Consider the following 15078-nt stretch of genomic DNA (forward strand, 5'->3'; position numbering starts at 1 on the left):
TTTAGATATTGCATGGATAAGAAAATATGGAGATGGGAAGAGATAACGATTACTCCCTTTTAAAATAACACATTGATGTGTCACGCTGCGCAAGCCAAGATGTTTGCTTTTGTCTTTTTAGCAGAACGAGTTGCAATGCAGAATAATAATGTTTTTTTAACGAGATTGGATGCGGAATAATAGTGTCACGATGAACCATGTGACTATGTGAGTGTCTTTGTGCATCATGCGTGCAACGGAGCCGTCGTATTTGACCGGTCCACACTCAGCAGAGGTTCTGAATCACCGCTGCACACGAGGATCATGGTATTGCAAACAACTCCAATTTTTAAAACGGGAATTAAACGGAATGATCATCCGTAACTATGTGCACGTATCTTGCTTACAAACAACTCGAATTTTTTTAGGAATACAAACTACAACTTACTAACATAACTGCTTTGAAATTAAACAGAAGGATCATCCGTAAATTGTACGGAGTATGAATTTTATAAGGAAACTGTCTGGATTTTAAGGGCGGTCGAAAATGACTATAGAACAGTAAGAAGAAAAAAATCAGTCGCATTTTCAAAGTAGCACATGCCCTGCTTAACTGCAACGCATGGATTGATTATGCAAACATTGCTGGAAACAGCATTTACAAGCAGGGGAAATGCAGAATGCTTTGAAACAACATCTCTTATAATCTTATTACACCACAGACGAATGTGTCAGGACGGATCAATACTCAACCAACCAAAGAACACAAACCAGATCAAGATCCGGCCCCAAGAACTTGACCCCGAGTCCTCTCCCCAAGCCACGGGAGCGCGCTCCGTTCCCTCGCCGGCCGCGACACCCGCCCGGTCGCCGTCGCGCGCGCGCGCGGCACCCACGCTCGTGCGCGCCACCGAGGCAATTTTGCATGAATGACATGCGTTCTCGCCATTCAGCGACCTCGATCTCGCTACTCGTCGGCGTCGCCCTGGTCGAAGTTGAGCGCGTAGCTCCTGGAGTCGTAGCTGAATGCCGGCAGCGCCGCCTTCCTCCTCCTCGCTCCATGCCCGCCGCTGCCGCCGCCTGAGCCCCCGGCCCTCCTGCTCGCCATGATGATCTCCTGCGCCACGGCCTTCCACCGCAGCTTGGCCCTCGCCGACCGCTCCTGCCGGCTCCTCATCTCCTCGCTCTCGCCGGCCAGCGCCCGGTACTCCAGCCGCCGCCCCGACGACGCCCTCGACAGCGACCGCCCGAAGCACCCGAAGCTCTGCGGCATGAACGCCTCGTCATCCGCTGCCGCGGCCGGCATCGGCATCGGCGCCGCTGCCTGGTGGTGCACGAGGCTGGCCATGGATCGAGAACGCGGCCGGATCAGAGAAATTGAGCGCGAAGAACAGTGCGTCTCAGTCTCGGCTCTCAAGGTGTGTGTGTCACGAGACAAGAATCATTGCAGGCTTGTGGTGTGTTGGATCCAGAGAGATTTATATAATGCCGCCGGAGGGGGGGATGAGATGAGATGAGATGAAGTGAACTGTCCGATCTCGATTCTTGAGCGGCGCCGTGGCCGCAACATGTCCCGAGGCACGTTCTTTATTGAGCAGAAATGGCAAAAGGCAAGTGTGCAGTAGTACCGGAACGTCCTTGTTTATTATCCTGCGGTTTTGGCGCCACCGGGGAATTCTTGCTCTGCCTTTGAAGTTTGACTGCCTGTCCAGAACGTGAAACCCACAGGAATGAGATCCCATCTGAGTGCAGGCAAAGATTGTTTTGTTGTACTCGATGTCTATAAACAACATCTCGATTTCAAGAACTTGACCTGCCAACAAGTTGAGTAAAGGGCAAAAAATAGAAAAAAAAGGGCAACCTGCCAACAAGTTGAGTAAAGGGCAATTTTTAGCAACCGAAAGTTAGTTAGCAACGTCAAATTTGCGATGATTTATAGTACTTGATTTTCATTCACTATAGTAAGCCTAAGCCGGTACCCAGCGGTAAGTGGTCCAAGACCTAGAAATAATAACAATGTCAGCCGCAGCATCTCCTGTAAACAAATGAGCGCACCGAGCACGGTACCAGCACGTCCTGGAGTCAGTCGAACCAACAACTACCAAACTTGACTATCGACAAGCAGCTAAGGCAACAGTCAGTGGCCAGGTCTCGCTAAACACAAACACTTGGAAATGCATGCAAGTTGAGGAACACGAATAAAAAAACACATCAACAAGCAAATCCACGGAGCAAGTGCGCAGGATACCTTCAATCTATTCAGATCAAGCATCCAACTTGACGGAGATCATGCAGGCACCGTATAATTCATCAGGCCAGCGGCGCAGAGAGCGACCACGGCGCAGTTGCTGCTTCACCAGATCAATGATTGGGAGGGGTTTGGCTAGCCTTGCTGTTAATCCAGTCATCAGTTCTTATTATGCTTTATTATGCCAAGCATTAGTGTATGCTCAAACACAATGCGACAACATGTGTGATTACTCCAAATGATCCAACATCTACTTTGCTGGACTAATTGGTCAGGATTCAAATTAGCAAATCTCAGGGAATATAGTCCCAACCCAATAATACTCGGTCTAATTTATGGGCCAAAGAATTTGAACTATTTCCTCATGGGACCCTTTTGGATAGCCAGTGATCAGAAGAGATGGTTGGAGCTCTAACTGCCAACCAAGATACACTATCACCATGTTCACTGGATCATTCAACTGAACACACAATCAAGAATAACAGGAAGTCATCTCAATAATCCATTTATCGGCATAAAAACTGCAACCAGGAGCAGACCAGTGGATACCAGCATATGGCCATCCGAACAGACAAATGCCAAACGAAACATTCAGGCACTATATTGTCAGTTCTACATTGGAAATCTGAATGCTTATTCTACATTGCATATGGAAATAAAATCAGTCAGGTTTACTGCTAAATTGCCTTATCAAGCTCAACCTAAGTTAATGGCAGAAAACATAACATATTACAGCTGCGAATGTCATTTTCAAAGTTTGGAACAGCAAAACAACCATTCAGAACTCAGCTTCCCATTAGAGAAATTATGACACAATCGGACTAAATAATCAGGCTGTGGATCATTACAGAGGCTGAGGACAGCATTTCCAAGAATATTTTCACAAGAATTCCTTTTCAATTGCTAGTGAGAAGAGATGTACCTGTAATGGGAGTTGTACTTCCTAAAAATGAAACATCCTAACCAAGAGATATGAAAAATTGGGAAAACATGGGAAGGTATGAACAATTGATCTATCACAAATTCACAATACATTGACCTTGATACAAGGGCATGGTAACTGGAAAAAAGAAATTGGCAAATCTCTGGGAATAGTCACAACCCAATAATACTCGGTCTAACTTATGGGCCAAAGACCTTGAACTATTTCCTCATGGGACCCTTTTGGATAGTCATTGATCAGAATAGATGGTTGGAGCTCTTACTGACGACCAAGATACACTATCACCATGTTCACTGGATCATTCAACTGTACACACATTCAAGAATAACAAGAAATAATCTCAAAAATCGAATTATCGAAATACAAATTGCAAGCAGGAGCAGATCAGTGGGTACCAGCACATGGCCATCTGAACAGACAAATGTCAAACGAAACATTATTGTCAGTTCTACACTGGAAATTTGAATGGTTATTTCACATTACATATGGAAATAACATCATTCAGGTTTACTGCTGAATTTCGTTAAAGACCACTCAGACCTAAGAATTAACTAGCCAGACAACAAAACATATACTGATGTGAATCTCATTTTCAAAGTTTGGAACAACAAAACAAACATTCAGAACTTAGCTTCCCCATTGGATAAGTTATGATACAATAGGATTAAATAATCAGGCTGCGGATCATTACAGGCTGAGGACGGCACTTCCAAGAACAATTCCATGGGGATTCCTTTTGAACTGCTAGTGAGAAGAGATGTTCCGGTACTAGGAGCTCAACTTCTGAGCACAAAACATCACAACCAAGAGATACAAACAATTGGGAAAACATGAGAAGATATGAACAATTGGTTTATCACAATAGATTGACCTTGATACAAGGGCATGGTAGCTGGAACATAGAATGTAACTAAAATCATCACATACTACTACTAGTTCAGCAATTCAAAATACCATTTCCATCATGAAACAGGCAAATTGCATCATTACCTGATGAATGATCGTCTTTCAAGTTGTTTACCACTAAATGAATTTACTCTTATAGGGTTATACCTAATGTTTATACTACGGACTGTGTACAAGCACAGAGATAGAGCTGTGAAGCTCATTCGAAAGACTGAACAAGATAGCATTCCCAAATCAAGACTTATCTTTGGAAACTTCATATAGTTGATGGTGGTAATAACAAGTTATACATAAAGTAGACGTAGTTTGTAACAATTAAGAGATCAAAACAACAAAGAGGAAAAAAACACAAAGATCACTTCATATAGTTCACTTTGCGAAGTAGATGCAGGATTTATAATGAAACACTGAAGATACATCAGTAGGAAGCAGTACCAACATTCCTCAAAGTTAAACCAAACTCAAAATACATTGTGAATAATCTGAACTTCCAATGACCAAAGCGTGATCAAGTCTCAGTAAACTCTCGAGATACTTCTCTCCAGCTGCGCACGAGGGGTAGGTTTAACAGCTTACGATCCTAAAAGGTTTACTTACTAGTACTTAAGACAAAACTGAACTCCAAAGCTGCAGATAACCATGCAAGACCAAAAGCGTTAACTTCAAGCCACGAGAGTGGACGCGATGGTGGAATCGTACTTCCAGGCGGAGGGGAGCTTCTTGGTGAGGCGATAGTAGCGGGAGAGGCGATGAACCCTGCTCTCGACGAGGATGAGCCGGAACTTGGCGTCCACGTCGCTCCTGTTCCTGTCCAGGTGCTTCCTGATCGCGACGGCCTTCTTGATCAGGGAGTAGAGGTCCTCCGGGATCTCCGGCGCCAGCCCGCGCGCCCTGAGGAGGCGCATGATCTTGGAGCCGGTGACGGCCTGGGACAGCGGGATGCCGTGGGCGTCGCGGAGCACCGCGCCGATCTGCGACGGCAGGTGGCCCTTCTTGGCGGCACGCACGATCATCTCCTCCACGTCCGGCGCGGCGATCTTGACCCAGGCCGGAGCTTCCCGCTTGTAGGGCAGCACCGAGGACGACATGCCCTTCCCGTGGCTGTGCATGCGTCCCATGGCTTGGAGCAGAGGGCGGCGTCGGCTGCGGCGAGTAGGGGGATAGCGAGGGGGCGGCTGCGGCGGCGAGGAGGAAAACCTAGTGGAAATGGTAGTGTGGGAGGGCGCCTTTTCCTGCTGCCGGTTATATGGCTCACATTGCACAGTGGGCCTGGCCCATGCAAATTATTAAGCCCATAGAGAAATCAGATCCGCTCTATATTTTGGTCCATCTCACATTACAGGACTGGCCTATATGGCCAGGACCAGAAGAAGAGAACTACGAATCGAACGCATAGCCCATGAACTTGTCAAGCTAAAAACTTGGCCATGAGGTTGCAGCGGCACTTCTTCATTGTTGGCTTCCTTTTTTTGAGATGCATCGTGGGCTTCCTAGAGACACTCTCTTTGGGGATCAGAAAAATACTAGTAGAGACTTTCGACATGGCCGGCATTTTGACAGCATCCTTATCTGCATACAATGGACGGCTGTGGTTTATTTCAAGCCAAGTAGAAACGCTCTTTTTCTTGTGCATGGATCCAATCCAATAGTTGCAGGATATGAACTTTTGTTTTCGTTCTACATGTGTAACTTGCCGATAGAATCGGGGCATTTCTGTGTGTGTTTTCTTTAGTTGTGTATCCTTAGTTGTTGCGGAAGTAGAGAATTAAATCTTCTATTCTCTGGAGAAGAAGGAAAATCATCGCCAGTTGATGCAGCCATGCAGCAGAATTTTCCTTGCTAAACAATCGCCTTTACAGTCTTACTCGACAAAACCATCGCGCCTCTTCAAGGCTCCATATTAGGCGAGGCGTGACTGTCAGAAACAGCGAAAGCTATAAATACACGGGTCTAAAGTTTACGGCCAATCCGTGTCAGCAATGCATGCCTGCTTTCAAGTACTGTAGTGACGAGTGTCAAGGCAGCTTTTCTTTCCAGAAAGCTAGCTTTGTCATGTATGCATTTGCAGCACGAAACACAAGAAAGAGCTTGGGCGATGCGATTTCCAGCGAGCAGAAAACTCGTGCTCGAATTGTGTGGTCGCACGAAAGCTTTTCGTTCTAAAAATGTTTATTTCCCTCCGATAAGAGAGCAGATAATCGAGGACAACGATAGGAGTGACCATATCACGTTCGAGAACAAGTGCAGAAGGCATCACATATTCTGTTTATATTCTATACTGGTTGTATTTCATAATCTGGTCGTTTTTTACTGGTTGGTTCTTACTTAATAATATTATCAGATGATCTCGTCACCTTTGTTATCTACTCCCTCAGTTCAATCTTTTGAAATAAAACAACGACAAATATTTAGAAACGGAGGGAGTATAACTCAGAGAAAAGATTGCAGCGTGCATCACATATTCTATAACTATATATGCTTGCTCCAATAAGAAAAAAAATATAGTACTCACTCTGATCCATATTAATTGTTTCAAATTTGCTTAAATATGGATATATTTATACCTAAAAAGCGTCTAGATATATGTAATATTTCGACAACTAATATGGATCGGAAGGGCTATAATTTTATTCATGGACTGTATCCTAGAAGATCCCCAAGATTTGACATGCATGAATGGTGGTTGATTCTATAACACTGACGAAACACTGACGTCAGGTGGTTGATCCAAGGATATCACTGGCTGGCTGGGACAGCCGTACAGAGAGTTGAATCGACCTGGCTAGGGCTCCTACCTTTCTTATCGTCTTTATCTTGCCAGTTGCCACTTATCCTCCGTTTCTGTCGAACGGCAAATCTCCTTTCCGTCCCAGAAAGGAAGACTTGGTGGTATTGGGAAATGGGAATGACAATGCAAGATCCTAGGCGGCAAGATAACAGTAGACTTCTCCAATCTCTCTGCTAGTGCTTAGTTCTTCCCCAAAAAGGCAGTCCCCTTATCTGCATTTCTGGATAAGTTCACATAGGCTTTTCAATGGCCTACTTGTCTTTTTGTAAACCTTTCATGGTCTACTCGCTATACATGCTTTTGCCAACTAGATGCTAATTGGTCGTCATGGATGATAGATGCTGCAAAAAAGAAAGTTAGGCTAGTGGGTGGAGTGCATCTCCCAGATCAAAATGTTCTTGTCCTACCAAATGTATTCCTGGCACAGAACCATGACAGTAACATCTTCAAATGTGGTTAACAATTAAAAATGCAATAAAAAACATCTTGAACTTGGATTATACTGCTATTTTTGTGACAGCAAACTGATTGGCAAAGGCACACACACAAAAAAAGATTGGCAAAGGCACATTTGCAGTAGACTTCGGTACTTGGGCACATTTTGCGACTATACACTACAGAGCCTCGGAAATTAAGCAGCACAGCAACGTGTGATGCATCAATCACACCAGGCAAGAGATGTGCCCCCTGTTAATTTCCTTCTAATGATTGAGCTCTGGGGCCCTTGTTAATTTCCTTCTAATGAACGAGCTTTGGGGCCCTGAGCTCAATTATTCAGTGGTAATCAAAGGCCACTGTATTTTGTACTTTTCGTCTCCAACCTCGGTGCGTGATGCCTATCTGAATTTTCTTCTGAAAAGGATGCTTTTTCTTTATAAGATAAGATACAATCATCCTGCCTTTACAAGTTGTTAGGCCATGATTATCACTTACTTTTTCAGAGACCGTGCACTCATCGGCTTTTAATCACCGCTTTCCAAGACCTTAAAATTGTCTAATCTCTGACGGAGCCCACTAAAAGGAAAAGAAAAAACATATCCTGGTCCTGCAACCAAAAATGAGATCGCACAAGTCTCTTCCACAAGCTTTTTTTGACGAAAAAAAGAAGCATTTCTTTTGCATTGCACTCATGGAGTCATGGAGATGGGCCCACTACTGTCCTGCTCCGGCAAGCAGAGCTGGCAGGCCGGCTGCCATCTAGCAAGTGAGCTATCAGGCAGCATGTCGGCACCATCAATACAGCTTTGCTCATACTGTTTATTCTACTGCAACTATGTAAAGATGTATGAGTGTGCTACTAGGCTTTATAGTTTAATACAAGACAGAGCTCCAGCTCCTAATCCTGGTGATTTGATTTTATTCATAGTGTAGGCACTTTGCTTTTGCCATCTTGCTTTCTGCGTAATTAACTAACAGCAAGGACATTGCCATCTCTACAGATATGCAAAAAAAGATCCTCAGTACAGCAACAGATCATAGCATTTCCCTGGACAATACCAACGAGATCAAAGTGGGCGTTGCTGGTGCTACCAAACCAGAGACAATCAGTGAAGCAGAATGCACTCAACAGCCTAGCATTGGCTCCTCTAGATTGACAAGGCATAAGCAAGTTTACAGCCAAGGCTTAATCCACAGCCACATTCCAGATTTCCGGTCTCTTGCCTACCAACTATATTTATATCCCATACAGAAAGAACGAAAGGAATGTACAATCCTCTATAGAATTTACACGCCGAGAAAGCATCTCAGGCATCGACAGCACTCAGCGGTACAGATTTTGTTCTTGGGAGGTTTGGCGGCAACTGAGCTCCAGAATAATAGCTTCTTGCTGTGAACAAACAATCCGGGTGTCTGCTCTGGCACGCTTGATTGTTCATGTCCGAGTGCTGGTTGGACGTTCGCTGGCAGGTCGGTACGCGGAAATTGTTATGCTTGCCTAAATGGAAAGATTCTAACTTGCTCAGTGTAGGTTTCATCCTACTTGCCCCGTTTGAGTTGTCGAAGTCCAGAGATGGATGAATAGCTCTCCTCAAGTGCGCCATTTTCCGGGCTTTGTACTTGGCCATCTTTACTTCATGCTTTATGTCGAACCCTTTCGTTGGATGATCGATATCGCTCTCATAATGATTAGTTGAGCAGGACTGCTCTTGGAATGAACTGAAGCAAAGGCGATCAGAAGGACCTCTTCTACCCATCTTTGGAAACCCATTGATGCGTATGGATTCCTTGTCTTTGATATGTTGCTCCTTTTGATTGCCTACATCATCAGAGCTGCCTCCGGAGTCCTGCAAACCAGATTGCTCTTCATCGGGTTGGAACGTAATCTCCTCAAACCGCCCATGTAGCTCTGCACATCGGCAACCCCGAGTACCCGACGACATGTAGTCAAAAAGTGAACCACAAGATGACACATTGGACCCGCAGTTATGGCAGTATGTGCTGTCTGGAGCTTCCTCTATGCCTGGACCTGCCGTCCAATCTGGCACCAATGCACTAACCTCACCATCGATCATCTCGGCGATTCGAGTAACCTCATGGTCAGTTATATCCAGCTCACCTACCATCTCAGTTGCAACACTTAATGCAGTATCTGCCTCAATGTCAAACGGAAAATAGATGTTCCGTACCCGTCCTGCAATATGAGAAATTAGTTTCCACAAAATATCTGAATTCACAATTAGATACAGTGAATTCAACCAAAGAGTTTAAGGCATTAGACATTGTGTGTACCATCATCATCTGTAATTCGTAATCTGAGGAAGATTCCTCCATCCTCACTTTTTCTCCCTTTGATTGTGATATCCACAGTGCCAAGAGGCTCATCTTCGTGCCCGTTGAACAATTCAATGCCATCAGCTTTAGAGCCGTCGTCTTCACAATCCCATCTATCTTCCGTCGGTGTATCTTCGTCAATGCTTTCAGAGAACCCATTACTCATCATGGACCCATTACTATAAGCATGCCCTAAATAAGGCTGCCGCAGATAATTGTTCAACAGGCTGTAATCCCCATCCCCAGAACATAGAGCCATGTCATCAATGCGTAGGAAGGGGTCATTGAGCAGCTCTCTCGCTGGGAGCCTCCGGGATGCAGTGGTCAGACACTTCTCGACAAATTGCCTCACCATTGGATCTTTCACCTTGTACAGAGCTTCCGGCTTAGTACCCTACCAACCAAACCACTTGATGAAGTCAGCAAAACAATTTCGGACCAGCCGGACAAAAGAATCACAGGTGTGGCAAAAGGATCCGAGTGACACTTCTTACAGAGATCACTTTCTTGTAGATCTGCACCGGATGCGTGCACTCGCTGTACGGGTACTCAAAGGTGACCATCTCAAGCACGCACATCCCGAACGAGTATATGTCCACCAGCTCGTTGTACTCCTCCTCGTACACCTCCGGCGCCATGAACTCCGGCGTACCTACCCAAACAATCCAACACCTTCACTCATCAAATTTCCATATAATCATCACAAATTCTCTTCAGAAAACGTATATCCTTTAGTGCTAGCTATCTAATCAGCCGAAGCTTACCTACACAGTGGACAGCATGAGACTTGCGAAGGATGGCGGCGAGGCCAAGGTCGCCGATCTTGACCTCACCCTGGTTACCGTTCACAAAGATGTTGTCACACTTGAGGTCCCGGTGGATGATGGGCGGGTCGTGGCTGTGCAGGTACAGCAGGCCGCTGAGGATCTGCCGGCACCAGTGCTTCACGGCCCATATGTTCACCTTCCGGTGCCTCTGCCTATACCTAATCACCACCACAACAGCAAAATCACAGCAAGCAACTAATTAGGCACACATAACAGAAGATGCTTTATTTCTGGAATTGGGCAGGAAAAGCGAGATTTCTTTTGAGATTGAGCGTACAAGGATACAACTTTAAGCATTAAAGCGGGTTAGACGAGATTTGGTCGCTTACTGGCGGAGGGTGCCGGAGGTGAACATCTCGGTGATGAAGTTGATGTTGCGGCCGGAGACGTCGACCCAGGAGGTGTAGAACTTCATGATGTTCCTGTGCTTGAGCGTCTTGAGGAGGTGGATCTCGCAGTAGAGCCGCTCCAGGTCCTCGGGGCTCTGCAGGAAGTCGTGCAGCTTCACCTGGTTCCATGCCACCTCCATCCCCTGGTACTCGTCGAACGCCCTGTACCTGCAAGCCCACCACACCAAAACCTCGTTAGCTCAGGCTCCAGGCAGAGCGGCGACGAACGAACAGCCAACGACGAGCAGAGTATCCCGGATCTTACACGGTCTTGGACGCGCCCTTGCCAAGAACATCGTTGTACTGCAACAAATCGAGCAGCGGAGCAAAGCAAAACGGATCAGCGATCTAGGCACGCGAACGAATCGGAGAAACGGTTGCTCGGAGGAGCAAAGGGGTTGTTGGTTGGTGGTACCGTACCCGTCCGTACCGGCCGGTGGGATCGACCTCCGCGTACTCCCCGCAGTCGCCGGCGTTGGCCTGCGCGCCCATCATCCTAGCTCGCTTCGCTTCGCCGCGCTGCAGAAAGCTTCCACTCCGCCGCGGCCGTGCGCACGGGGCTCCTGGTCCGTCGTCGTCGGCGCGCTCGCGCTGCTAGGAGGAGCGGGTAGGCAGTGAGGAGGGGATTGACGCAGGAGAGAGAGACCTATTTAGGGAAATGTGGGCACACATGGTGTGTGGGCAGAGAGCCTGAGAGAGATGTGGGAGGAGAAGGGGGAGAGGGATGGAGATGACGAGGCTACTGAGCTTGGCTATTAGAGCTGGATTAGATGGATGAAAGAAGACAGGGATAAATAAATTTACTGTTTAATTAATGACGCGAGGCAAGATTTACCTGGGTCCAGCTATTGGGTGATAAATATACCAGGAGCTTAGGATTCTATAGATACTGTCGTCGGCTAGTCGGGTGATGATGCTACGATTCAATCATGATACGGTCAAATTAGGCTCAATTGTTGCTAATATAGTAATAATAGAATAAAGGAAGTTGGTGCTGTGATAGTATAATTCGAAAGAAAAAAGAAGAAGAGAAAATGGGGTATTATGATCCTTGTGTTGCTCCTCGATATGTCGATTTGGGCAGAGTCCCACACGTCCGTCAACCCTGTCTTCTTCTTCCTCTACCTCGTCGTTGTCAGGCAAAACCCGCGTGGTGATGGTGGCGGCGAGGATTCAATTTCGGTTCTCCCTGGCGGTTGGCGCTTTGGTCGGATGCGGATGGTCACGTCGGTAGGGAGTGGCGCGGGAGGTGTGTGGTCGGTGGCAGAGGGGGCCACCTGTTCCTCGTGAATTGTTGTGTAGGTGTCGCATCTGAGGTGCAGAGTGTTAAGCCGTCGTGGGTGGCGTGCGTGTCCATGGCTGCGGTTGTAGTGGAGGTTGTGCAGTCCTCGAGCGTGGTATGTCTAGATCTGGCAAGTGCTGGCGGGGCTCTTGGACATATGGTTGCGGTTTTGTCCGGTGCAAGTTGCTCACATCGCATCGTTCAACGACTCTAGAGTGGGTGGTAGTCGGTTCGATACGAGGCAATTGAGATCTCTACTAGTGTCTGGATTTCCTGCTTCATCGGGGTTAGGTGGGGGTATGGGTTTGAGTCGTTGTGGGCGAAAGCTTTGTCCTGACGGGGCAATACCGATGATGATGACGTCTATGGGTGTCGTTTCCCTCCTTGGAAGAGTTACGAATAGCTTTTTATATACCTAGCCCTGGTCTTTGTCTCGAAGCCCTCGATGGTTAGTATTGCTAGGTGGCGAGGGTTGTCTTTTAGTTGGCGGTTGCGGCTTCAGAGGGCACATGTTTTTTTTCCGGTCATGAGGTAGTGCCCTTGACCTAATATAGGTAGCTAGCCTCTTTTTTGTCGTCGCGGGTTTGTACGGTTATCCTCTATCAACCATTTGAGGTTTTTAGTCTAGTTGGGCGAAAATATTATTCTTAATGAAATTGCGGGAACACACCACTCTCTGATTCGATGAAAGCTTCCTCGACTGGAAGGCTTAGCGAGTGATGATGCGATGATGTCGATCTGGATTGAAAAGTCTATGGAGGGACCGGACCAATCGGGAAGGAGAAAGAAAGGAAACAGAGGGAGGTCCAAGGAGGAGGAGGAGAGAGGACATGAGAGGAAGCTCACCGACGATGGCTTAGAGGAAGGAAATGCCCAACGAAGGCACGATTCGTCCCAAGAAACACAAGCGCTTGTACTTAGAGCAGATCGGGAGGCAACTATGAAGGAAAAGGAACCACGACAGGACCACAAAGAATGGATCAAATGCAATGTGAGGAGACGAGGGAGAAAGAATCTCGCACGAAATAAAAAAGAATTGGATGAGGTGGTTCGCTCTATTCGGTTCACTGTAGCACAATCTTCTTATAATTTAGTCTTTAAGCTAGAATATTCGTATAGAAGAAAACTGACGAGAAGAAAATGCATGTCAAGTTTTCCAAGAAATCTTGTTTGGTTTCTGCCAAATCTCTTTCGTTCGATCCCATCGGTGAAAATGACTCCTCGCTGAAAAGTAGCAATAATACTACTTGTTTTATACTACTTGTTCAGTTTCAACGGGGGAGAAACTATGTGACCACTGGACCAGCAATTCGATGTTTTCATCTCTGGTTTCACCGGAAAGGAGCCGAACGGATCAAGAAAGATGATCTTGGTACGAAATTAAGCAATCAACCTATTGTATATCGCTGCGGTCGTCCCCTTTCTTGTTCTGCTCTTGTCCTTTACACAGCAAATCTGCTCCTAACTTGAGCTAACAAAGGGGGGGAAAACTGCATCCTTGACTCCTTCTGGTGCCGAGTTGGAGTTGGCCCCCCGTACGTTTGTCTGCCTCTTGATGGCGAAACCCTTTTATAAATGCTATGCTCCCCCGGCAAGCTCACCTGTGCCATGTGGATCTGTTGTGGTCTGTTCACGTCCATGGAAAAAACTACATTATAATACATGCAAATTGCGAAGCACTGACCATATATGTGTAGGCAAGATTCAAGTTCTACAACTTGTCCTTTTTTCATTTTCCATAGTTATAACACTTTGGAGATATTCCGTGACTAAATTGGCCGAACAAAAGATGGCTCGTATATACGACACTGCATTCTCGACTGGGTATCTATATTTGTAGAACGTCGATCTGTCCATGCACTCTGATGCCTAATCCCAATAGTTTACGGAAGGGGTGCCGGAAAAGGATAGCACTAGCGCCAACGCTCTGTGCTACTCGATCCCATTCATCCTTTTTGCTGGAGAACTCGTCTGCCTAGCGTGCATCAAGTTATCTATATTTCTCCATTAAAAAAAAAGAAGCTATGTATTTCGGAGTATATACCTACATCCAAAATTGACAAATTAATTTTACGTCGACAGATCACGCCGGCCTAAGCCAACTTGCCCATTTGCCATGTTGCTCCTTATCCGGCCCTTTCTCATGACGTGCCATGCTTCATTTTCTAATAGTAGGGTTTTCTTTCTACACTAATTCGTTCTGAGAGATTTGAGGGAATTGTTTTCCGTGGATAAACGGTTCTCGTGGCTAGAATATTTTATTCCCCAGTGCCATAATCCCACGAAACTTTCGATATATACAAACCGCAAGCGGCACAAATGACAAACGCACACGAGCTTCCGTTGGCGTTTTCTAGTCCTCATGTTTGTCATCGCGGAAAGCTCCAGAAATCAATGAGTTGAGCATCGTAGGAAGCCTGTTTAGATGATGTTTGATGTGGTTTTCTGCGGTGGGTGTGAGCCAGCATATCTGACTGATCATATAGAGCGGTGTATGTTATCGTGTGTGCATTCATGGAAGCTGCCAGCCGTCGTCGTGCAGCGTGACGTACCCGGGCCGCTAGGCGCTGACAACCATCTGTGGGTGATCGCTCCGAGCCGAGCCGCCTCCTCCTGCAGCTTCGCCTCATCTGATCTCGGTCCAGTTGGCATAAAAATCGCCGATAGTCTGATAGGGAATTAGGGATAGCTTGCCCGGCAGTACGGAACAGTTGCGGTTCTGTAACACTGTCTTTTTTCTTCTTCTTTTTGCGGGTAGGTTCTGTAACACTGTTGGCTAGTAGTAGAACTGGACCGTAGCAAAAAAATCGGGGAAAGATAGAGAGATCCCATCGATGCAAGTCTATGACGGCTGAAGAAAGAAGATGCATCCTTGACCGCGATCCAGAACAGCCGGGGAAAGGGTCCGGGTAAAAGTAAAATCAGGTTCAGCCAGCGATCTGCT

At 46.4% G+C, this 15078-nt stretch overlaps 3 protein-coding genes across 3 annotated transcripts; all 3 read right to left on the reverse strand.

The window, feature by feature from the left end:
- Positions 1–564: 564 nt before the first annotated feature.
- LOC100824885 lies at positions 565–1732 on the reverse strand. The gene has a single exon (XM_014896559.2). The coding sequence runs from the start codon at positions 1325–1327 to the stop codon at positions 947–949; it is 381 nt and encodes a 126-aa protein (XP_014752045.1). The 5' UTR covers positions 1328–1732; the 3' UTR covers positions 565–946.
- A 2682-nt stretch (positions 1733–4414) lies between these two features.
- Positions 4415–5306, reverse strand: LOC100825183 (40S ribosomal protein S13-1). Its single transcript, XM_003562810.4, has one exon. It carries the CDS (start codon positions 5192–5194, stop codon positions 4739–4741), a length of 456 nt encoding a protein of 151 aa, XP_003562858.1. The 5' UTR covers positions 5195–5306; the 3' UTR covers positions 4415–4738.
- A 3106-nt stretch (positions 5307–8412) lies between these two features.
- Positions 8413–11586, reverse strand: LOC100825488 (probable serine/threonine-protein kinase WNK1). Its single transcript, XM_003562811.4, has 7 exons — positions 11273–11586; positions 11118–11155; positions 10793–11020; positions 10401–10621; positions 10131–10288; positions 9595–10030; positions 8413–9496 (listed from the first exon to the last, which is right to left on the reverse strand). The coding sequence occupies exons 1-7, from the start codon at positions 11345–11347 to the stop codon at positions 8610–8612; spliced, it is 2043 nt and encodes a 680-aa protein (XP_003562859.1). The 5' UTR covers positions 11348–11586; the 3' UTR covers positions 8413–8609.
- Positions 11587–15078: the final 3492 nt, after the last annotated feature.

The sequence above is a fragment of the Brachypodium distachyon genome, chromosome 1 (assembly GCF_000005505.3).
Source record: "Brachypodium distachyon strain Bd21 chromosome 1, Brachypodium_distachyon_v3.0, whole genome shotgun sequence".
Classification (NCBI taxonomy): Eukaryota; Viridiplantae; Streptophyta; class Magnoliopsida; order Poales; family Poaceae; genus Brachypodium; species Brachypodium distachyon.